The sequence below is a fragment of the Corella eumyota genome, chromosome 7, assembly GCF_963082875.1.
Source record: "Corella eumyota chromosome 7, kaCorEumy4.1, whole genome shotgun sequence".
NCBI lineage: Eukaryota > Metazoa > Chordata > Ascidiacea > Phlebobranchia > Corellidae > Corella > Corella eumyota.
The window spans coordinates 1,981,778-2,003,841 of NC_137496.1; the positions used below are offsets into that span (position 1 = coordinate 1,981,778).

The 22,064-nt window shown below is 29.1% G+C and overlaps 4 protein-coding genes and 1 pseudogene across 8 annotated transcripts; 2 read left to right on the top strand and 3 right to left on the bottom strand.

The window, feature by feature from the left end:
* The first annotated feature begins 73 nt into the window (after nt 1-73).
* LOC145760454 (alpha-galactosidase MYORG-like) lies at nt 74-3,301 on the top strand. Its single transcript, XM_082574351.1, has 3 exons — nt 74-344; nt 460-565; nt 704-3,301. Exons 1-3 carry the CDS (start codon nt 227-229, stop codon nt 2,925-2,927), a joined length of 2,448 nt encoding a protein of 815 aa, XP_082430477.1. The 5' UTR covers nt 74-226; the 3' UTR covers nt 2,928-3,301.
* LOC145760457 (uncharacterized) lies at nt 3,047-7,955 on the bottom strand. Of its 2 annotated transcripts, XM_082574354.1 has the most exons (16): nt 7,860-7,955; nt 6,475-7,794; nt 6,264-6,380; nt 6,052-6,143; nt 5,734-5,911; nt 5,527-5,615; nt 5,375-5,468; nt 5,212-5,310; nt 5,013-5,136; nt 4,754-4,928; nt 4,508-4,672; nt 4,303-4,438; nt 4,195-4,229; nt 4,020-4,135; nt 3,817-3,914; nt 3,047-3,712 (listed from the first exon to the last, which is right to left on the bottom strand). In XM_082574354.1, exons 2-16 carry the CDS (start codon nt 6,520-6,522, stop codon nt 3,623-3,625), a joined length of 1,656 nt encoding a protein of 551 aa, XP_082430480.1. In that variant the 5' UTR covers nt 6,523-7,794; nt 7,860-7,955; the 3' UTR covers nt 3,047-3,622. The 2 variants fall into 2 exon arrangements, with proteins under 2 accessions (XP_082430480.1, XP_082430479.1); XM_082574353.1 differs by having other exon boundaries at nt 4,754-5,136.
* Nucleotides 7,837-9,884, top strand: LOC145759594 (alpha-galactosidase MYORG-like; annotated as a pseudogene).
* LOC145760453 (uncharacterized) lies at nt 9,503-17,027 on the bottom strand. 3 transcript variants are annotated; one of them, XM_082574350.1, is made up of 24 exons: nt 16,999-17,027; nt 16,468-16,699; nt 16,254-16,391; nt 16,043-16,159; nt 15,828-15,919; nt 15,509-15,686; nt 14,997-15,085; nt 14,845-14,938; nt 14,681-14,779; nt 13,459-13,596; nt 13,248-13,364; nt 13,033-13,124; nt 12,714-12,891; nt 12,508-12,596; nt 12,356-12,449; nt 12,192-12,290; nt 11,996-12,119; nt 11,737-11,911; nt 11,490-11,651; nt 11,270-11,405; nt 11,163-11,197; nt 10,988-11,103; nt 10,785-10,882; nt 9,503-10,680 (listed from the first exon to the last, which is right to left on the bottom strand). In XM_082574350.1, exons 2-24 carry the CDS (start codon nt 16,507-16,509, stop codon nt 10,591-10,593), a joined length of 2,592 nt encoding a protein of 863 aa, XP_082430476.1. In that variant the 5' UTR covers nt 16,510-16,699; nt 16,999-17,027; the 3' UTR covers nt 9,503-10,590. The 3 variants fall into 3 exon arrangements, 2 of the variants coding, with proteins under 2 accessions (XP_082430476.1, XP_082430475.1); XM_082574349.1 differs by having other exon boundaries at nt 11,490-11,654; XR_014286587.1 differs by lacking the exons at nt 9,503-10,680; nt 11,163-11,197 and having other exon boundaries at nt 10,859-10,882; nt 11,490-11,654.
* LOC145760456 (uncharacterized) lies at nt 16,894-21,685 on the bottom strand. 2 transcript variants are annotated; one of them, XM_082574352.1, is made up of 16 exons: nt 21,555-21,685; nt 21,160-21,300; nt 20,922-21,038; nt 20,680-20,771; nt 20,400-20,577; nt 19,938-20,026; nt 19,713-19,806; nt 19,540-19,638; nt 19,056-19,179; nt 18,786-18,960; nt 18,542-18,706; nt 18,265-18,400; nt 18,161-18,192; nt 17,967-18,097; nt 17,747-17,844; nt 16,894-17,348 (listed from the first exon to the last, which is right to left on the bottom strand). In XM_082574352.1, exons 1-16 carry the CDS (start codon nt 21,594-21,596, stop codon nt 17,259-17,261), a joined length of 1,803 nt encoding a protein of 600 aa, XP_082430478.1. In that variant the 5' UTR covers nt 21,597-21,685; the 3' UTR covers nt 16,894-17,258. The 2 variants fall into 2 exon arrangements, 1 of the variants encoding a protein (XP_082430478.1); XR_014286588.1 differs by lacking the exon at nt 16,894-17,348 and having other exon boundaries at nt 17,748-17,844; nt 17,967-18,077.
* Nucleotides 21,686-22,064: the final 379 nt, after the last annotated feature.

The following is a 22,064-nucleotide window of genomic DNA, read 5'->3' on the forward strand; positions in this document are numbered from 1 at the left end:
AGAAAAAAGGAAAACCCATCTCTCTTTCTTATCTGTGTGGGACTTCCCCAGTTTTGCTCTAAAATAATAAAAATACGTTTTGCAGTACTTATAATATGACTTGCTATCCTGTTCTTATTTCCGCACCATATAGCGTGCCATTTCGCAGCTTGGAGCTAAATATTTTGTAGACAAGTTTGTCACGCTATATTATTCTAAACTTGCTAATAAAGCGTCAAAAGCAAAAATGGAAACCAGTAGTTCGAAGGAACCTAAAACCGTTCGATTTTCGAAGAAGAAATTACACAAAACAAAAAATACAAATTCGAATCAGAATGGGTCAAGTTATATTCCCCTCGAAGCTGGTAAAATTAATTTAATTGTTAAAAGCAGAGATTGATTATAATAGACTGCTAACAGGAACCAATTAAGCAATACTGTAGGCTGATGGGTTAATTTTTCTTTTTATATTAATAATAGAGGAGCACATAAACGCGGATGGGGATCAAAGTGAAGGCTCTTTGCAACATTTAGAATTTAAACCTTCTACATCAACTGAAAATACTGATACAGCTTTAAAACAAAGGTTAATTGACCTTATTTATTTATTTAAAATTTATATTAATAAATTTTTTCTTAAAAATTTAATTTAATACTATTTGGTTAATTTAATAAACTTTTGAAACTTTTGTTTATCTTAAAATTATCTCAAATTTTTCTTTAGAAAAATCAAAAACAAAAAGCAGAGATGGAAAAGTTTGTTAAACAAATTATTCCTGGTCATGCTGGCCCTGGTTATTGTATTAATAGTTTTGCTAGTTTGGCACTTTTCCCACCATACACCAGCTATTGAGATTAAATATGAGGGTAAAACAATGGCCACCTTTAATGTAGAGTCACGTACATTAACTGTGTTTAATAAATTTGATCATCCGGTGGCCCAACTGTATCTTGATACAGAGGATGTTGTTGCAGGCAGCATAATGGAGTTAAGACCATGTGCTTCCACACCAAATAACATGTGTTTAAAATGGGCCGTCAAGAATTCTTCAATCTACATAACAACCCAAGAATTTGGTGATAATAAAGATAAAACCAAAATGGATTGCTTGAAAGTAGAATGGAAAACTAGCAAAGATCTTCCACCAGTTGATTGCTTGAACCTAACTTATACACCAAATGAGATATGGTTTGGAACTGACCAATACATCTTTAACCCACCTCAAAATAACAATACTGAGTGTGTCGAAAAGTGTATGCACTATATCCCTGGTGGTGCCTCAGTTGTTGATCCATTTGGTGATGTTATTTTAAATCGTGGAGGCTCGGCTGTTGAACCCTTATGGTTGTCCACTAATGGAGTTGCTGTCAAAGCTAGCACTCATCACAGCCTTTATGTTTGCACGAAACACTGCGAAAAACAATCAACATTATGCTTCACTTCATTACCTTATGATGCTCACCAAGATTTGCACCATGCTGATGATGGATTCCATCTTGACTATATGATCTGTACTGGTGAATCTTTATCGTTTGTGCACCGCGAAATAAACGAAAACTTTCTGAAGCCTCAAAAATATGGGGATATTGCTGAGCCTTTTGGAGACATGGTAAATGATGGAGTGTTTTATGAGAATTTTCTAAAGGACAATGTTTTAGCATCCAACCTTCCTTTAACAGCAACTAACAATGTCCTCGTGCACTTGTGCGAGGATCTCATTAAAAAACCTTTATGGGAAGTAGTCGTGTATGGAGACATACTAACTGGAATAAATGTTAGATCCCAAATAGCAGAAGATTTAGAAAGGTTTGGTGGAACTGTTCATTTCTCTAATGCTACTCAGTTGTACAAGAAACTTGGTGACTATCACATTGTAAACAATCCTGCAATTCAAACTCTACGTAAGGCTAACTTTAAGGTTATGATGATTGTGCTTCCTTTTGTTAACTATGACAGTGCTAATTTTGATTACGGTGTAAAGAAAAATTATTTAATGTCAGTTGATGATGATTTGGCACCAGCTCTTACAACATTTACCATTAAGAATACTCAATATTACCCTGGGGTAATTGATCTAACTAACAACAAAGCAACATTGTGGTTCTTAAAAACCCTGCAGAATTTCATTGATGAAAGTAAAATCGATTTTATAAACATGCATTATGGCCAAGCAACTTGGTTGCCTGAACATTATAAACTAGCTGAACCACTTCACAACCCTGGACATTTTTCAACATTGTACACTAACACTGCTTATTTAATTAACAGATGTACAATAACTGATGTAGCTTATGATTCACAAAGCAAAAATCAGTTCTTGCTTTTAAGTCCAGCCAAGGGTTTGAGGGATACCCTGAAATCAGCTCTGGGTGCTGGACTAGCTGGTTATCCGTTTGTGGTCCCGAGTTTTCCATGTTCCCTTCAAAAAGCAAGTACAATGATGAAAAGAGGAGTTTTGCTTGAAGGTATGGTAAGGTGGCTACAGATGGTCGCTTTTTTTCCCATAATGCATCTGCCTTGGGACAGCAAAACAATTTACAAAGCAAAAGTTAATAAGTCGTTTCTATTTAACTTAACACAAACTTATATCGAGCTAAGAAGTAGTTCAGAAGTTTATTCTCGACTCCAACAAGCAATGCTCGAAGCTGAGATAAACAGAACTAACCCAGTTATATCTCCAATGTGGATGGCCTTTAACGCAATCAACCAAGCAAAAAATTCTAAGGAACTAAGACAAATTTACGAGATTGAAGATCAGTTCATGGTTGGTAAAGATATGTTTGTTGCTCCTATATTGGACATGGGTGTTACTTCACGTGACATTTATGTTCCACCTGGCAAGTGGAAAGATGTTGTACAAGGGACTAAATTGGAAACAGTTTCTGGAAAGTGGATGAAAAATTACAATGCTGATCTGCACCAGATTCCTGCCTTTATTAGAGTTTGAAAATTTTAATTTGCACTAAAGTTTTTATAAAAGTATCACCACAAAAACTTCAAAAGATTATTGTGTTTTTTTTTGTAATTTTGTTGTAATGGTCAAACCATGTGTATACACATAGAATTTCAATGAAAATAAGATGTTACTGACAACAATGCTACTTTGTAATAGATTCACACATTGTATTATATACACAATATTTACATGTTTTAAAAACATATTTCAGAGATACAAACTAACAATTTAAGCTTATATTATTTATCCATAATATATCACAAACCAAAGACATGCACTAATAATTCTTTATTTATATCTAATTATGCAATTTTTTTTTTCATTCATTTCTATGCGGAGTCGTTATTTGTAATAAATTTGTAAAGATAAAATTGTTTAGTTTTGGATATAACTCTAATTACATCTTTGGGTTATAGTTTAGCCTTATGGTGATGTAGGCGTTATAAATAGTTTAATAACTTCCCTTTAAGCTTAGTGGTAAAATGAGGACAATATAAAACTATATTCATTAAATTCATTTTTAATTATGGTACATTAAAATAGCATAACCTATTTCATTTTTCTAAGAAAAATTTAACCCTAAATTGAAAAAAAACTAACATTTAAAAACTGAACTAACATTTGAAAACTGAATTAAACTTTTGTTTTTGTGATTTTCACAAAAGTGATTTTCACAAATCACTTGTCTATTTACCCTTTATAAGAAAGTCTTTAATTTTCATCATCTGTTGATTTTCAATGGATTCTGTTAGGAACTTTTGTGACACAATTGGCACCTTGATCAAAAATAAAAAAAGATTACGTCAACAAAATTAATTTGATAATATTTAATCCAATAATTCATTTACTAAAACATGTTTAGGCCCATAAATAGACTTACGCCTAATCTTTTTGCATCTCTGACTTTCTCGGATTTTTTGTCATAATCGAATTGGTTAGAAACCAAAATAATTTTCTTCTTGTTTTTCACGAAAGTCACTAAAAAAATATTTTAACCTTTATTTTAATTTTCTTTAAACTATCAACTGTATTAGTTTTTGTAAAGTATTTCTTAAATTAATTATATATATTATTTTGTATTACCTAGTTCACCAGCATTTTCAGATATAATATGCATATAAGTGATACTTTCTTTAAGTCTTGTAAGCATGAGACTCTCTGATAAGACGAACGTCCACCCCTTAAAACACATGGGCAGACTAAAAAAAATACAGTTAGTTTTTGTTACTGTTAAGATTTGGGAAATAAAACACAGTACCTTGTTGTTTTAGATAAGGTCAGGGCTGAAATAAGCTAAAACACAAAAAAAACTGTTATTACATTGTAGGTTTGGAATCCGATAAAATTACTGATAAAATCCACATACTGATTTAATTTTCATGGCTATAGCGTTACTCAAAAAAGGTTGTTTAATATTTCCATTATAAACTCCTGAAGCTGTGGGCATTTCTGTTGCCAAGGAGGAGCTCATTGCCATTAGTCGTCCACTATCTTGTGCACCCCTGAAAAGATTTATATATGCCATAAAATAAAAAAAAAATAGAATTAAATGTCAAATATCAAAACTTTACCTGAATGTACCAGCATAATTAAGTTGGGAAATATAACTGTTAATGTTGTTATATAGCTGCTTGTATATCCCATTTTCCGAGCCCAAAATATCACTGCCCAATACCTTGTATTCTTCAATTGCAGATACAGCCTGTTCAAGAGATAAGGACTCATTTGAGTCTCTACTGCAATAACATTTAACAAAAGTTAAAAAAATATATATTTTACACAATTTTATGTTTTAATAGATTAAATTTATAAAGTACCCTGTATAGTTGTTGGCATTTTCAATACTGTTCATGGCAATTTGTCTACAATATTGATCAAAGAGTTTTTGGATCGCTTGTTGGCAATTAGACCAAGAAGAGTATGACTTGTTTCCACTTACAACATAAGCTCCATGCTTTTCCATGTAGCCTACTGAACTTGTACTAAGGCTTTCTATAAAGAAATATGAAACCATTTTTACTTTACCAACTTTTTTTGATTGTAAAACTAATTTAACTTTCCATTTGTATACATTACCAATTTTTTCTTTGCGAACAGTCCAAATAGATATCGTTTGAAAGATTAGCAATTCTTTGCAAGAATATTTCTTCATTTTTCCATCGAGATAGGTTATATTGATTTCAATAACTTCTTCTCCACTCTTATATTTTTCAATTATTAAAAGCATATTTAAAAAAAAAATTCAACTAACTTTTAAAAAGTTTTTTTTAAATACCTCTACGCCTTCTGGTACATTTGCTGAAAAACTGATATTCTTTTTCATTGACTTAGGAAGAAGGTGAATAAAATATTCCAACCTTTTTGGTGTTTCTGACTACATAAATAAAATTTAAAGGTTATTTATTATTTAAATAAGATAACTATTTGGATAGACATACCTTTAGAAATGACTTCGAAGCACTGTTATTCACAAATTCCAAATCTTTGTGGCAAGTTATTTGAACAATGACATCACTAATGCTGGAAACTTCTCTGTCCAAACAGACGAATAGTTAATATCATTTATGTAACTTAATCAAATTAAAAATACCTTATAAACATTGGAAGATGCAAATCAGCCTCAAAACGAGAATTTTCGTCTAACCAATAAAATGCTTCACTTCCAAGTTGGTCACTTAGCTAATCATATAAACAAAATAAAATAAATTATTTTATCTTTTTGAAAAATTGTTTACCAAACTAAAATTTTTTAGATAAGAAACAAAACAACTATAATGCCAAACTCAATATTACTAACCCTTTTAAGCAAATCAGGTCTATAATTTCCTAATGTGAAAGCTGATAATGAAACCTTGCTTTTTCTTTCTTTTATTCTGGCATTGAATTTTTCAACTATCACATCTGAACTATCGTCTGTGTCATTTGCCGCTCCATCAGTAAAGAGTATGATGCAATCCCTTGTGTTCTGATCCAATCTAAAATATATAAACTTAATTTTAAAATTAAAAATCTTAAATACATTTGTTGTCATTTACTGTTAACACCTTTATTTTAGATTTACTAAAAATTAAGTCAAAAAAAAAATAATTGCAAACCATTACATTAATAAACAAACCTACAAATCTCATCAAGAGCTTTATAAACACCTAGACTTAAGTTTGTAGAACCCTCAAGTTCTAGGTTATTAATCACTTCAATTGCCTGTTTCTGTTTTAAAACATTAAAAGGTTTGTAAATAATTGTACTTCACAATGCTAATATTCGCATTTATTTTTTAAAAACAGTTGTTGGTTAATTAAAATAAAGTATCATTTAAATTTGTTTTACCTTTTTTTCTTTAGACATTTTTGTCATTTCAAATACAACTTTTGCGTCACATGAAAATGTTACAATGGAAACCAACGAAGATATTGAAACTGTTTTTACAAAGCTCTTTGCAAAATCCTAAATAGACCAAAACATAAAATTGTATATTCTATATTGTTACTAACTTTTGGTTTATTCCTTATTTTAGGTAAAAAAATGTAAATTATTTTACCTTCATTCTTTCTAGATAGGTTTTGTTGCCAGGACAATTACTACCCATGCTTCCACTTACATCTATAACTATTACAAAAGAATGTTCAAAACACTTTCCATCTTCATTTGCTGTTAATTCAGCTACGACATCTATTTTCTACAAAAAAAGGCAATTTATATATGGACATAATGTTATATTTTACAACAGACAAATTTAATTTAACCAACTTACTGTTTTCTGTTCAACCGCACAATAAAACTTAGTTTTAAGCATAATTTTAACTTTATTTAAAGTTGGTTTGCTTCATATAATAACAATCACAAAACAAAATTGAAAGCATCAGGTGTATTTGCTTGTATTAAGAAGAATAATGTTTACATAACCAACAGTGAGAACAATTTACTCCAGATTTTTAATTTACCTATTTGCACTACCAACTCTGTTTAAATTTGAATATTTACACAAATTAAATGAAAAACAATATTAAGGGCTAATGCTAAGTATCAAAACTTGAATTTGTTTACTTTACACAGGAGTATGCCTAATTAATATTTGAAATATAAACTTTTAAATAAATACATAAAATGCAATGTATACAAACTAATTAACAACAAATGCCTAATTAAAACTGTGATATTATCTTGAAACAAACTTCGTACTAGGGACTAACTATAATTATATTTGTATACTTGTTTGTACAAAAAAATGAAAGGTATACAAAACATAAAAAGTTTAAAATCATTTACATTAAAAAACAATGAAACTGAAACCAAACTTACTTGACTTTGCGATGAAATCTTCCAACATATGTTTATGTAAATTTTAGGATATAGACTATACTAGCAATTTCAGAACACAAATAAAAGATTTTAAAATAATAAAATAGCAAAAAATGTAATTTTTTTACAACATTTACATTCTAGTTGTCGACAATATAATAAACTAATATTTAAAAGTTGAATTAGGTTGTTTTATAACATACATAGATCAACACAATAATCATCCATGTAAATAATACCAACCTATTTACCCTTTAAGAAAAAGTTCTTAATATTTAACACTTCTTGCTTTTTTTTAAGCTAAACTTTTTTCGAAGCTAACATTTAAAAAGTAAATTAAACTATTTCTTCATACACAAATTATTTTTCAATAACCTTTTCTCCACTCTTATATTTTTTAATAATTAAAAGCATATTTTAAAAAAATTCAACAAATTTTTAAAATTTTTATTTTGAATACCTTTACACCTTCTGGTACATTTGCTGAGAAACTGATGTTCTTTTTCATGGACTTAGGAATAAGGTGAATAAAATATTCCAACCTTTTTGGTGTTTCTGACTACAAAAATAAAATTTAAAGGTTATTTATTATTGAAATAAGATGACTTTTTTTGATAGACATACCTTTAGAAATGACTTCGAAGCACTTTTATTCACAAATTTCAAATCTTTTTGGCAAGTTATTTGAACAATGACATCACTAATGCTGGAAACTTCTCTGTCCAAACAGAATAATAGTTAATATCATTTATGTAACTTAATCAAATTAAAAATACCTTATAAACATTGGAAGATGCAAATCAGCCTCAAAACGAGAATTTTCGTCTAACCAATAAAACGCTTCACTTCCAAGTTGGTCACTTAGCTAATCATATAAACAAAATAAAATAAATTATTTTATCTTTTCGAAAAATTGTTTACCAAACTAAAATTTTTTAGATAAGAAACAAAACAACTATAAACTATATCCCTGGTGGTGCCTCAGTTGTTGATCCATTTGGTGATGTTATTTTAAATCGTGGAGGCTCGGCTGTTGAACCCTTATGATTGTCCACTAATGAAGTTGCTGTCAAAGCTAGCACTCATCACAGCCTTTATGTTTGCACGAAACACTGCGAAAAACAATCAACATTATGCTTCACTTCATTACCTTATGATGCTCACCAAGATTTGCACCATGCTGATGATAGATTCCATCTTGACTATATGATCTGTACTGGTGAATCTTTATCGTTTGTGCATCGCGAAATAAACGAAAACTTTCTGAAGCCTCAAAAATATGGGGATATTGCTGAGCCTTTTGGAGACATGGTAAATGATGGAGTGTTTTATGAGAATTTTCTAAAGGACAATGTTTTAGCATCCAACCTTCCTTTAACAGCAACTAACAATGTCCTCGTGCACTTGTGCGAGGATCTCATTAAAAAACCTTTATGGGAAGTAGTCGTGTATGGAGACATACTAACTGGAATAAATGTTAGATCCCAAATAGCAGAAGATTTAGAAAGGTTTGGTGGAACTGTTCATTTCTCTAATGCTACTCAGTTGTACAAGAAACTTGGTGACTATCACATTGTAAACAATTCGGCAATTCAAACTCTACGTAAGGCTAACTTTAAGGTTATGATGATTGTGCTTCCTTTTGTTAACTATGACAGTGCTAATTTTGATTACGGTGTAAAGAAAAATTATTTAATGTCAGTTGATGATGATTTGGCACCAGCTCTTACAACATTTACCATTAAGAATACTCAATATTACCCTGGGGTAATTGATCTAACTAACAACAAAGCAACATTGTGGTTCTTAAAAACCCTGCAGAATTTCATTGATGAAAGTAAAATCGATTTTATAAACATGCATTATGGCCAAGCAACTTGGTTGCCTGAACATTATAAACTAGCTGAACCACTTCACAACCCTGGACATTTTTCAACATTGTACACTAACACTGCTTATTTAATTAACAGATGTACAATAACTGATGTAGCTTATGATTCACAAAGCAAAAATCAGTTCTTGCTTTTAAGTCCAGCCAAGGGTTTGAGGGATACCCTGAAATCAGCTCTGGGTGCTGGACTAGCTGGTTATCCGTTTGTGGTCCCGAGTTTTCCATGTTCCCTTCAAAAAGCAAGTACAATGATGAAAAGAGGAGTTTTGCTTGAAGGTATGGTAAGGTGGCTACAGATGGTCGCTTTTTTTCCCATAATGCATCTGCCTTGGGACAGCAAAACAATTTACAAAGCAAAAGTTAATAAGTCGTTTCTATTTAACTTAACACAAACTTATATCGAGCTAAGAAGTAGTTCAGAAGTTTATTCTCGACTCCAACAAGCAATGCTCGAAGCTGAGATAAACAGAACTAACCCAGTTATATCTCCAATGTGGATGGCCTTTAACGCAATCAACCAAGCAAAAAATTCTAAGGAACTAAGACAAATTTACGAGATTGAAGATCAGTTCATGGTTGGTAAAGATATGTTTGCTGCTCCTATATTGGACATGGGTGTTACTTCACGTGACATTTATGTTCCACCTGGCAATTGGAAAGATGTTGTACAAGGGACTAAATTGGAAACAGTTGCTGGAAAGTGGATGAAAAATTATAATGCTGACCTGCACCAGATTCCTGCCTTTATTAGAGTTTGAAAATTTTAATTTGCACTAAAGTTTTTATAAAAGTATCACCACAAAAACTTCAAAAGATTATTGTTTTTTTTTTTTGTAATTTTGTTGTAATGGTTAAACCATGTACATACACATAGAATGTCAATGAAAATAAGATGTTACTGACAACCATGCTACTTTGTAATAGATTCACACATTGTATTATATACACAATATTTACATATTTTAAAAACATATTTCAGAGATACAAACTAACAATTTAAGCTTATATTATTTATCCGTAATATAACACAAACCAAAGACATGCACTAATAATTCTTTATTTATATGTAATTATGCAATTTTTTTTTTCATTCATTTCTATGCGGAGTCGTTATTTGTAATAAATTTGTAAAGATAAAATTGTTTAGTTTTGGATATAACTCTAATTACATCTTTGGGTTATAGTTTAGCCTTATGGTGATGTAGGCGTTATAAATAGTTTAATAACTTCCCTTTAAGCTTAGTGGTAAAACGAGGACAATATAAAACTATATTCATTAAATTCATTTTTAATTATGGTACATTAAAATAGCATAACCTATTTCATTTTTCTAAGAAAAATTCAACCCTAAAGTAAAATTAATAAAACAGAATATTTATTTACAGTTTAAGCTAACTTGATTTTAAAACTAACATTTAAAAACTGAATTAAACTTTTGTTTTTGTGATTTTCACAACTTCTTGTCTATTTACCCTTTATAAGAAAGTCTTTAATTTTCATCATCTGTTGATTTTCAATGGATTCTGTTAGGAACTTTTGTGACACAATTGGCACCTTGATCAAAAATAAAAAAAGATTACGTCAACAAAATTAATTTGATAATATTTAAGCCGATAATTCATTTACTAAAACATGTTTAGACTTCTAAACAAACTTACGCCTAATCTTTTTGCATCTCTGACTTTCTCGGATTTTTTGTCATAATCGAATTGGTTAGAAACCAAAATAATTTTCTTCTTATTTTTCACGAAAGTCACTAAAAAAATATTTCAACCTTTATTTTAATTTTCTTTAAACTATCAACTGTATTAGTTTTTGTAAAGTATTTCTTAAATTAATTATATATATTATTTTGTATTACCTAGTTCACCAGCATTTTCAGATATAATATGCATATAAGTGATACTTTCTTTAAGTCTTGTAAACATGAGACTCTCTGATAAGACGAACGTCCACCCCTTAAAACACATGGGCAGACTAAAAAAAATAAAATTAGTTTTTGTTACTGTTAAGATTTGGGAAATAAAATACAGTACCTTGTTGTTTTAGATAAGGTCAGGGCTGAAATAAGCTAAACACAAAAAAAACTGTTTTTACATTGTAGATTTGGAATCCGATAAAATTACTAATAAAATCCACTTACTAATTTAATTTTCATGGCTATAGCTTTACTCAAAAAAGGTTGTTTAATATTTCCATCATAAACTCCTGAAGCTGTGGGCATTTCTGTTGCCAAGGAAGAGCTCATTGCCATTAGTCGTCCACTATCTTGTGCACCCCTGAAAAGATTTATATATGCCATAAAATAAAATAAAAACAATATGCCAAAAAATAGAATTAAATGTCAAATATCACGACTTTACCTGAGTGTACCAGCATAATTAAGTTGGGAAATATAACTGTTAATCTTGTTATATAGCTGCTTGTATATCCGATTTTCCGAGCCCAAAATATCACTGCCCAATACCTTGTATTCTTCAATGGCACATACAGCCTGGTCAAGAGATAAGGACTCATTTGAGTTTCTACTGCAATAACATTTAACAAAAGTTAAAAAAAAATTATATTTTACACAATTTTATGTTTTAATATATTAAATTTATAAAGTACTCTGTATAGTTGTTGGCATTTTCAATACTGTTCATGGCAATTTGTCTACAATATTGATCAAAGAGTTTTTGAATTACTTGTTGGCAACTCAACCAAGAAAGTGATGAACGATTTTTACAAACAACAAAGGCTACATGCTCTTTCATATAGTCCACTGAACTTGTACTAAGGCTTTCTATAAAGAAATATGAAAACAGTTTTACTTCACAAACTTTTTTTGATTGTAAAACTAATTTAACTTTCCATTTGTATACATTACCAATTTTTTCTTTGCGAACAGTCCAAATAGATATCGTTTGAAAGATAAGCAGTTCTTTGCAAGAATGTTTCTTCATTTTTCCATCGAGATAGGTTATATTGATTTCAATAACTCTTTCTCCACTCTTATATTTTTCAATTATTAAAAGCATATTTAAAAAAAATGAACTAACTTTTTAAAAGTTTTTTTTAAGTACCTTTACACCTTCTGCTACATTTGCTGAAAAACTGATGTTCTTTTTCATGGATTTGGGAATAAGGTGAATAAAATATTCCAACCTTTTTGGTGTTTCTGACTACAAAAATAAAATTTAAAGGTTATTTATTATTTAAATAAGATGACTTTTTTGGATAGACATACCTTTAGAAATGACTTCGAAGCACTGTTATTCACAAATTCCAAATCTTTGTGGCAAGTTATTTGAACAATGACATCACTAATGCTGGAAACTTCTCTGTCCAAACAGTCGAATAGTTAATATCATTTATGTAACTTAATCAAATTAAAAATACCTTATAAACATTGGAAGATGCAAATCAGCCTCAAAACGAGAATTTTCGTCTAACCAATAAAATGCTTCACTACCAAGTTGGTCACTTAGCTAATCATATAAACAAAATAAAATAAATTATTTTATATTTCGAAAAATTGTTTACCAAACTAAAATTTTTTGAATAACAAACAAAACAACTATAATGCCAAACTTAATATTACTAACCCTTTTAAGCAAATCAGGTCTATAATTTCCCAATGTGAAAGCTGATAAAGAAACCTTGCTTTTTCTTTCTTTTATTCTGGCATTAAATTTTTCAACTATCATCTCTGAACTATCATCACTTTTATTTGCCACTCCATCAGTAAAGAGTATGATGCAATCCCTTGTGTTCTGGTCCAATCTAAAATATATAAACTTTAACTGTAAAATTAAAAATATTAAATACATTTGTTGTCATTTACTGTTAACACCTTTATTTTGGATTCACTAAAAATAAAAAGTCAAAAAAAATAATTGCAAACCATTACATTAATATACAAACCTACTAATCTCATCAAGAGCTTTATAAACACCTAGACTTAAATTTGTGGTGCTCTCAGTTTTTAGGCTATTAATCACTTCAATTGCCTGTTTCTGTTTTAAAACATATCAAAAGGTGTTTAAATAATTGTACTTCACAATGCTAATATTCGCATTTATTTTTTTAAAAACGGTTGTTGGTTGATTAAAATAAAGTATCATTTAAATTTGTTTTACCTTTTTTTCTTTACACATCTTTGTCATTTCAAATACAACTTTTGCGTCACGTGAAAATGTTACAATAGAAACCAAAGAAGATATTGAAACTGTTTTTACAAAGCTCTTTGCAAAATCCTAAATAGACCAAAACATAAACTTGTGTATTTTATATTGTTACCAACTTTTAGTTTATTCATTATTTTAGGTAAAAAAATGTAAATTATTTTACCTTCATTCTTTCTAGATAGGTTTTGTTGCCAGGACGATCCCTTCCCATGCTTCCACTTACATCTATAACTATTACAAAAGAATGTTCAAAACACTTTCCATCTTCATCTGCTGTTAATTCAGCTACGACATCTATTTTCTACAAAAAAAAGGCAACTTATATATGGACATAATGTTATATTTTACAACAGACAAATTTAATTTAACCAACTTTACTGTTTTCTGTTCAACCGCACAAATAAAACTTAGTTTTAAGCATTATTTTAACTATATTTTAAGTTGGTTTGCTTCATATAATAACATTCACAAAACTAAACCGAAAGAATACAAATGTATTTGCTTGTATTGAGAAGAATGTTTACATAACCAACAGTGAAAACAAAATACTCCAGATTTTTAATACACCTCTTTACACTACAAACTCTGTTTAAATTTGAATATTTACACAAATTAAATGAAAAACAATATTAAGGGCTAATGCTAAGTATCAAAACTTGAATTTGTTTACTATACACAGGAGTATGCTTAATTAATATTTGAAATATAAACTTTTAAATAAATACATAAAGTGCAATATATACAAACTAATTAACAACAACTGCTTAATTAAAACTGTGATTTTATCTTGAAACAAACTTCGTACTAGGGACTAACTATAATTAGATTAGTATACTTGTTTGTACAAAAAAATGAAAAGTATACAAAACATAAAAAGTTTAAAATCATTTACATTAAAAAACAATTAAACTGAAACCAAACTTACTTTACTGTGCAATAAAATCTTCCAACATATGTTTATGTAAATTTTAGGATATAGACTATACTAGCAAATTCAGAACACAAATAAAAGATTTTAAAATAATAAAATAGCAAAAAATGTAATTTTTTTACAACATTTACATTCTAGTTGTCGACAATATAATAAACTAATATTTAAAAGTTGAATTAGGTTGTTTTATAACATACATAGATCAACACAATAATCATCCATGTAAATAATACCAACCTATTTACCCTTTAAGAAAAAGTTCTTAATATTTAACACTTCTTGCTTTTTTTAAGCTAAACTGTTTTCGAAGCTAACATTTAAAAAGTAAATTAAACTATTTCTTCATACACAAATTATTTTTCAATAACCTTTTCTCCACTCTTATATTTTTTAATTATTAAAAGCATATTTTAAAAAAATTCAACTAACTTTTTTAAAGTTTTATTTTGAATACCTTTACACCTTCTGTTACATTTGCTGAAAAACTGATGTTCTTTTTCATGGAGTTAGGAATAAGGTTATTAAAATATTCCAACCTTTTTGGTGTTTCTGACTACAAAAATAAAATTTAAAGGTTATTTATTTTTTAAATAAGATGACTTTTTTTGATAGACATACCTTTAGAAATGACTTCGAAGCACTTTTATTCACAAATTTCAAATCTTTTTGGCAAGTTGTTTGAACATTGACATCACTAATGCTGGAAACTTCTCTGTCCAAACAGACGAATAGTTAATATCATTTATGTAACTTAATCAAATTAAAAATACCTTATAAACATTGGAAGATGCAAATCAGCCTCAAAACGAGAATTTTCGTCTAACCAATAAAACGCTTCACTTCCAAGTTGGTCACTTAGCTAAACATATAAACAAAATAAAAAAAATTATTTTATATTTCAAAAAATTGTTCACCAATTTAAACTTTCTTGGTTAGTTCATTGTAGCGTAGTGTAGTGGTAAGAACTCTTGCTACGCCGCGCATGGGGTCGTGGGTTCAATATCCACTGACTTGTTGCGCTCTAGAGTAAGGTGCTATAATGGTATAAACTCCTGCTGAGCCAGCATTTAATCAGCAGTATAATTATCGGCCAATTATTATCTAGAATATCCCAAACTGCCACAGGCAACTCGAGACTGGGTCGGAGTAACTAATGTTACTCTATGTTTAAGTTGCGCAATCAACTTTCCCACGTCGAGGATAAACATATAAACAAAAAAAAATTGTAGGTATTTATTATAACAAACAAAACAACTATAATGCCAAACTTAATATTACTAACCCTTTTAAGCAAATCAGGTCTATAATTTCCTAATGTGAAAGCTGATAAAGAAACCTTGCTTTTTCTTTCTTTTATTCTGGCATTAAATTTTTTAACTATCATCTCTGAACTATCATCAGTTTTATTTGCCGCTCCATCAGTAAAGAGTATGATGCAATCCCTTGTGTTCTGATCCAATCTAAAATATATAAACTTTAATTTTAAAATTAAAAATATTAAATACATTTGTTGTCATTTACTGTTAACACCTTTATTTTGGATTCACTAAAAATAAAAAGCCAAAAAAAATAATTGCAAACCATTACATTAATATACAAACCTACAAATCTCATCAAGAGCTTTATAAACACCTAGACTTAAATTTGTGGTGCTCTCAGTTTTTAAGCTATTAATCACTTCAATTGCCTGTTTCTGTTTTAAAACATATCAAAAGGTGTTTAAATAATTGTACTTTACAATGCTAATATTCACATTTATTCTTTTAAAAACGGTTGTTGGATGATTAAAATAAAATATCATTTAAATTTGTTTTACCTTTTTTTCTTTACACATTTTTGTCATTTCAAATACAACCTTTGCTTCACATGAAAATGTTACAATAGAAACCAAAGAAGATATTGAAACTGTTTTTACAAAGTTCTTTGCAAAATCCTAAATAGACCAAAACATAAAATTGTATATTTTATATTGTTACCTACTTTTAGTTTATTCATTATTTTAGGTAAAAAAATGTAAATTATTTTACCTTCATTCTTTCTAGATAGGTTTTGTTGCCACGACGTTCCCAACCCATGCTTCCACTTACATCTATAACTATTACAAAAGAATGTACAAAACACTTTCCATCTTCATCTGCTGTTAATTCAGCTACGACATCTATTTTCTACAAAAAAAAGGCAATTTATATATGGACATACTGTTATATTTTACAACAGACAAATTTAATTTAACCAACTTACTGTTTTCTGTTCAACTGCACAATAAAACTTAGTTTTAAGCATTATTTTAACTTTTTTATAAGTTGGTTTGCTTCATATAATAACATTCACAAAACAAAATTGAAAGCATCAGGTGTATTTGCTTGTATTAAAAAGAATGTTTACATAACCAACAATGAAAACGAAAAACTCCAGTTTTTCATCCCATCTATTCACACTACCAACTTTGTTTGAATTTGAATATTTTTATAACCTTTGAATATTTTTACAAATTAAATAAAAAAAACATAAAGGGCTAAAGATCAAAACTTGAATTTAAAATATGCTTAAATATTATTTGAAATATAAACTTGTAAATAAATACATAAAGTGCAATGCATACTAACTTATTAAACTAAACTGCTTAAAAAAAATGAAATATTTTAAAAAAAATTCGTAATCGGGATTAACTATAATTATATTTGTATATTTGTTTGTACAAAAAAATAAAAGGTAGACAAAACATATATGTTTAAGTTCATTAACATCAAAAAACAATGAAACCAAACTTACATTTTTTTAACTTTGCGATGAAATCTTCCAACATACGTTTATGTAAATTTTAGGATATAGACTATACTAGCAATTTCAGAACACAAATAAAAGATTTTTAAAATAATAAAATAGCAAAAAATGTAATTTTTTACGACATATACGTTATAGTTGCTGACAATATAATAAACTAATATTTAAAAGTTGAATTAGGATGTTTTATAATATACATAGATAAATACAATAAGAAACAGTATATCATTTATGTAAATAATACCAACCTATTTACCCTTTAGGAAAAAGTTCTTAATATTTAACACTTCTTGCTTTTTAATGGACTCAGTTAAAAACTTTGGTGACACAATTGACACCTTAAACAAAATATTAAAAAAACATATTAATAAACATTTTTTTTTTGTATATATCTTTATCCTAGATATGAAAAAGTCGAATGCGCGACTTAAACATAAAGTAACATCAGTTACTCCGACCCAGTCTTGAGTTGCCTTTAGCAGTTTGGGATATTATATAGATTATAATTGCCCGATAATTATGCTGCTGATTAAGTGCTGGCTCAGCAGGAGTTCGTACCGTTTATAGCACCTTACTCAAGGCCGCTACAGCATAAGATCAGTGGGGATTGAACCCACGACCTCAGGTGTTGTGTAGCAAGTGTTCTAACCACTACACCACGCTGCTGGTATTTACTTCTTGAAAAAAACAAAAAGTACAACATTTAGATTTTTTAATGATCGTAAAACATAGTTACCCCTAATCTTCTTGCATCTCTAACTTTATTTGATTTTTTGTCAAAGTCGAATTGGTTAGAAACCAAAAGAAGTTTTTCCATTTTTTTCACATTTTGAACTAAATACAAATATTTTGTAGTTTTTTAAATGTTTAATGAAACAATACTATTAAGTTGTATATCTAATAAAATTGGTGTCGAATGCTACCATTACACTACAGTATTTTTTTTATGGTATTACTTGATCTTCTATCGTTTTCTGTAATAATCTGCAAGTAACTGTTGCTGATATAGCTGTTGCTGCCTTCAAGTCTTGTAAGCATTAGATCTTCTGATAAGACGAATGTCCATCCTTTAAAAACTTTAGGTTTACTAAGAGTAAAAAATACTGTTAAGATATAAAGTTGATAAGCTATGGATAACAAACTTAAGTACCTTGGTTGTTTGGATTTCATGCTGGTAATGAGCTAAAAACAAGAATAAACTGATTTTATTAGAACTTGTAGTCATGATAAAAACAGTTAAGACAAGACACTTACTGATTGAAGTTTCGTAGCTATAGCATCACTCAGAAAAGGTTGTTTGATATTTTCAGCATAAACCCCTGAAGCTGTGGGCATTTCTGTTGCTAAAGAGGAACTAATTGCCATAAGTCTTCCACTATCTTGTGTACCCCTGAAATCAGTTCATAAGATAAGATTTAAATCCATGTTTAGTTATAAAAAGTTATTATATAACTTCTGCCACTAAAGCAAATTATTTTTTCTGTGAAACAAATTCGTTTAATGGGTTTTAAATTTACATAAGTTAAGTTACTTGAGTGTACCAGCATAGTTCAGTTGGGAAATATAACTGTCAGCATTGGTAAGTAGTTGCTTGACTTTACTACCTTGTAAGCCCAAAATATTATTGCCCAAGGTTTTGTATTCTTCAATTGCAGATATACCTTGTTCAAAAGTTGACACTTCTGCTGGTTTATTTCTACAAATACATTTGTCTTAGTAATTTTATTAAAATATCCTAAAAAAAATTTAACATCTTTAACAATGGTATTATATACATTTTATTGTTACTAGCTTTTTCAATAGTTGTCATGGTGATTTGTCTGCAGAATTGATCAAATAGTTTTTGAATCGCTTCTTGACAACTTGGCCAAGCAGAATATGACCGGTTTCCGCTCACAACATAAGCTCCGTGCTTTTCCATATAACCAACTGATTTTATATCTTGGTTAACTATTAAAAAATGTTTATATTGTTTCTATTTTATTAAAACATTTGATACTAGATTTATGTTAAGCTACGAAAATATAAAAAAACATATAATTTACCAATTTTTTTTTTCCGAACAGAGAAAATTGACTGTGTTTCGAAAATGAGTAATTCAGTCCATGAATGCTTTTTTAAATTCTCGTCAAGGTGGGTTATCTTAGCTTCAATTACACTTTCTTTGTTCTATACAAAATTAAAAATTACCAAACTTCATTTTAGTTTTTTTATTGTTAAAATTCAAAAAATACAACTTAAATTGTGGACGAGAGCGTCGTGTAGTGGTAAGAACCCTTGCTACACCACCACGAGGTCGTGGGTTCAATCCCCACTGCTTCCATGCTGTAGCGTCAGGCCCTAAACTCCTGCTGAGCCAGCACTTAATCAGCAGCATAATTACCGGGCAATTATAATCTCTGTAATATCCTAAACTACTAAATACAACTCGAAAGTGGGTTGGAGTAACTGATGTTACTCTATGTTCAGGTTGCGCATTCGACCTTCCCACATCAAGGATAAAGATATATATACAACAACAAAAAATACCTTTACACCTTCTGGTACATTTGCTGAAAAACTGATGTTCTTTTTCATGGACTTCGGAATAAGGTGAATAAAATATTCCAACCTTTTTGGTGTTTCTGACTACATAAAATAAAACTAAAAATTATAAAGTATATGATCAAACTAAACTGGATCCCGGCCGTAATCACTTATACCTTAAGAAATGATTTTGAAGCACTTTCATTCACAAATTCCAAATCTTTTTGGCAAGTTATTTCAATATTGACATCACTAATGCTAGAAACTTCCCTATCAATACAAGCAAACAGTGGTTAAACTAGTCATATTATTTTAAAAAATTGGGTTGAATAATTTTTTTGAATTGTTTTCGTCCACACTAAAAATATTTATACTTAAAATAAATAACAAATTAAAACTACCTTATAAATAGTGGAAGATGCATGTCTGCTTCAAAATGAGAACTTTCATCCAGCCAATAAAATGCTTCACTTCCCAACTGGTCACTTAACTACAAAAATAAATGACAACAAAAAAAATAAAAGAACTGCAATTAAAATTTCTTTATAAATATATATATATATATATTTTTGTATATATATCTTTATCCTCAATAGGTGGAGTTTAATTGCGCAACCCAAACATAGAGTAACATCAGTTACTCCAACCCAGTCTCGAGTTACATGTGGCAGTTTGGATATTATAGATTATAATTGCCCGATAACTATGCTGCTGATTAAGTGCTGGCTCAGGAGGAGTTTGTACCTTTTATAATGCCTTACTTAAGGGCGCTAGAGCATGAGATCACTGGGGATCCAATCCAGGACCTTGTGTATGGTAGGAGAGTGTTTTGACTACTACACCATGCTGCTTGTTTCACTAACCGTTTTAAGAAGAGCTGGTCTATAACCTCCCAATGTTATGGCTGATAAAGAAACTTTGCTTTTTCTTTCTTTTATTCTGGTATTGAATTTTTCAACTATCATCTCTGAACTATCATCAGTGTCATTCGCTTCACCATCAGTGAAGAGTATGATGCAATCTCTTGTGTTCTGATCTAATCTGTTGATACCCATAATTTAAAATTAAGGTTTTAATGCTAATTTTTTACTACAAAAGTAGTTACTAATATTTAGTTGCTAATATTTAAGTAAATGTACAAACCTACAAATCTCCTCTAAGGCTGTATAAACACCTAGACTTAAGTTCGTGGTGCCCTCAGTTTTTAGGTTATTAATCATTTTAACTGCCTGTTTCTGTTATAAAACAATCAACAGTTGTTTTTAATAAAGAATATGTTATGTTTTGTATAACTATTATGCACACAATACTTAAAAATATCAAGAAAAAGGTTAAACATTAAATTAGGTTATTAAAACATTTATATTTTGTTGAACTTATTTTACCCTATTCTCTTTTGTCATTTCCACCAATGAAAAAATTAGTTTTGCCTCAATTGAGAATGTGACAATAGAAATGAAAGAGGTTTTGGAAACCATTTCGACAAAACTCTTCGCAAAACTCTACAATACAAAAAAACAACTCAAATAGTTGGGTAATGTAAATCTTTTTTCTTGGTGAAATTTTTCATATGTAAATTGTAAAGTTTTTAATGCAAGTTTATGAAAAACTTTAAAAATTAACCTTCATTCTTTCCAGGTAAGTTTTGTTGTCACCAGGAACTATTACATTCATGCTTGTACTCACATCAATAACTATCACAAAAGCAAGTTTAAATGGAGTTCCATCTTCACCAGCCGTTAACTCAGCTACTACATCTATTTTCTGAACGAACAAAAAATTAAAACATTGTATCCTAAAGGTTACAAATTATAAAAACGTGTTAAAAAAACTTAATTTAATTTAAATAAAACAAATTTAACTAACTAACTTTATTATTTTGTTATTAACATTAAGTAGTTACTTTAAATAAGAAAAAAACAAAACCTATTATATAAACATGAAAGTAAATCAAGATTTGACTATTATTCCCTATTATTCCAGTTTTTAGCTAAAACAACATAATTAAAAAAACTCACCTTATTTTCTTCAACTCCATAATAAAACTTTGCCTTTAACATAATTCCTTGCAAGTACTAAAATAACTATATGCTAGCTGTATCACAGAATTTATAAACACACTTTTCAAATAAAACAAATTTTAATTAAAACAGTTGTTCTTCCACCACATTTTAATTAATTAACAACAGAATGTAAAACAAACAGATTAATTATAATACTTGACGCCAAACTTTAAGAAAAAGGTTATGGGAAATGAAATAAATTGTCAACCTCTGTGTATCAAGTTATATATTTAAACCATTGAAAAAGTGAATATTAGTTTGCCTAATTATAAAAAAGTTTGATGTAAACATGATTAGAAAATCTTCCATACAACTTAAACAAACACTTAGTCGTCCTTGTATAGTATTATGTTACAAGACTCAAGTTACATCAACATTTATACCTTTTAAAAAACAACTTTAAGTTCGCCTAATTAAAAAAAATTCCAATACATCATTGGTTTAAAAATGTCTTTTACAATTTTA

Excerpts from the sequence above, each read along its gene's own strand:
- LOC145760454 (XM_082574351.1), top strand. The coding sequence starts at position 227 with ATGGAAACCAGTAGTTCGAAGGAACCTAAAACCGTTCGATTTTCGAAG. Across the intron at positions 345-459 it reads TTATATTCCCCTCGAAGCTG|AGGAGCACATAAACGCGGAT; the intron begins GTAAAATTAATT and ends TATTAATAATAG. Across the intron at positions 566-703 it reads GATACAGCTTTAAAACAAAG|AAAAATCAAAAACAAAAAGC; the intron begins GTTAATTGACCT and ends ATTTTTCTTTAG.
- LOC145760457 (XM_082574353.1), bottom strand. The coding sequence starts at position 6,522 with ATGGGTAGTAATTGTCCTGGCAACAAAACCTATCTAGAAAGAATGAAG. Across the intron at positions 5,469-5,526 it reads CATCTTCCAATGTTTATAAG|AGAAGTTTCCAGCATTAGTG; the intron begins GTATTTTTAATT and ends CTGTTTGGACAG. Across the intron at positions 3,713-3,816 it reads GAGATGCAAAAAGATTAGGC|GTGCCAATTGTGTCACAAAA; the intron begins GTAAGTCTATTT and ends TTTTTGATCAAG.
- LOC145760453 (XM_082574349.1), bottom strand. The coding sequence starts at position 16,509 with ATGCTTAAAACTAAGTTTTATTGTGCAGTTGAACAGAAAACA. Across the intron at positions 15,086-15,508 it reads GACCTGATTTGCTTAAAAGG|CTAAGTGACCAACTTGGAAG; the intron begins GTTAGTAATATT and ends TTATATGTTTAG. Across the intron at positions 12,450-12,507 it reads CATCTTCCAATGTTTATAAG|AGAAGTTTCCAGCATTAGTG; the intron begins GTATTTTTAATT and ends CTGTTTGGACAG.
- LOC145760456 (XM_082574352.1), bottom strand. The coding sequence starts at position 21,596 with ATGTTAAAGGCAAAGTTTTATTATGGAGTTGAAGAAAATAAG. Across the intron at positions 20,578-20,679 it reads GCCTTAGAGGAGATTTGTAG|ATTAGATCAGAACACAAGAG; the intron begins GTTTGTACATTT and ends GGGTATCAACAG. Across the intron at positions 17,349-17,746 it reads GAGATGCAAGAAGATTAGGG|GTGTCAATTGTGTCACCAAA; the intron begins GTAACTATGTTT and ends ATTTTGTTTAAG.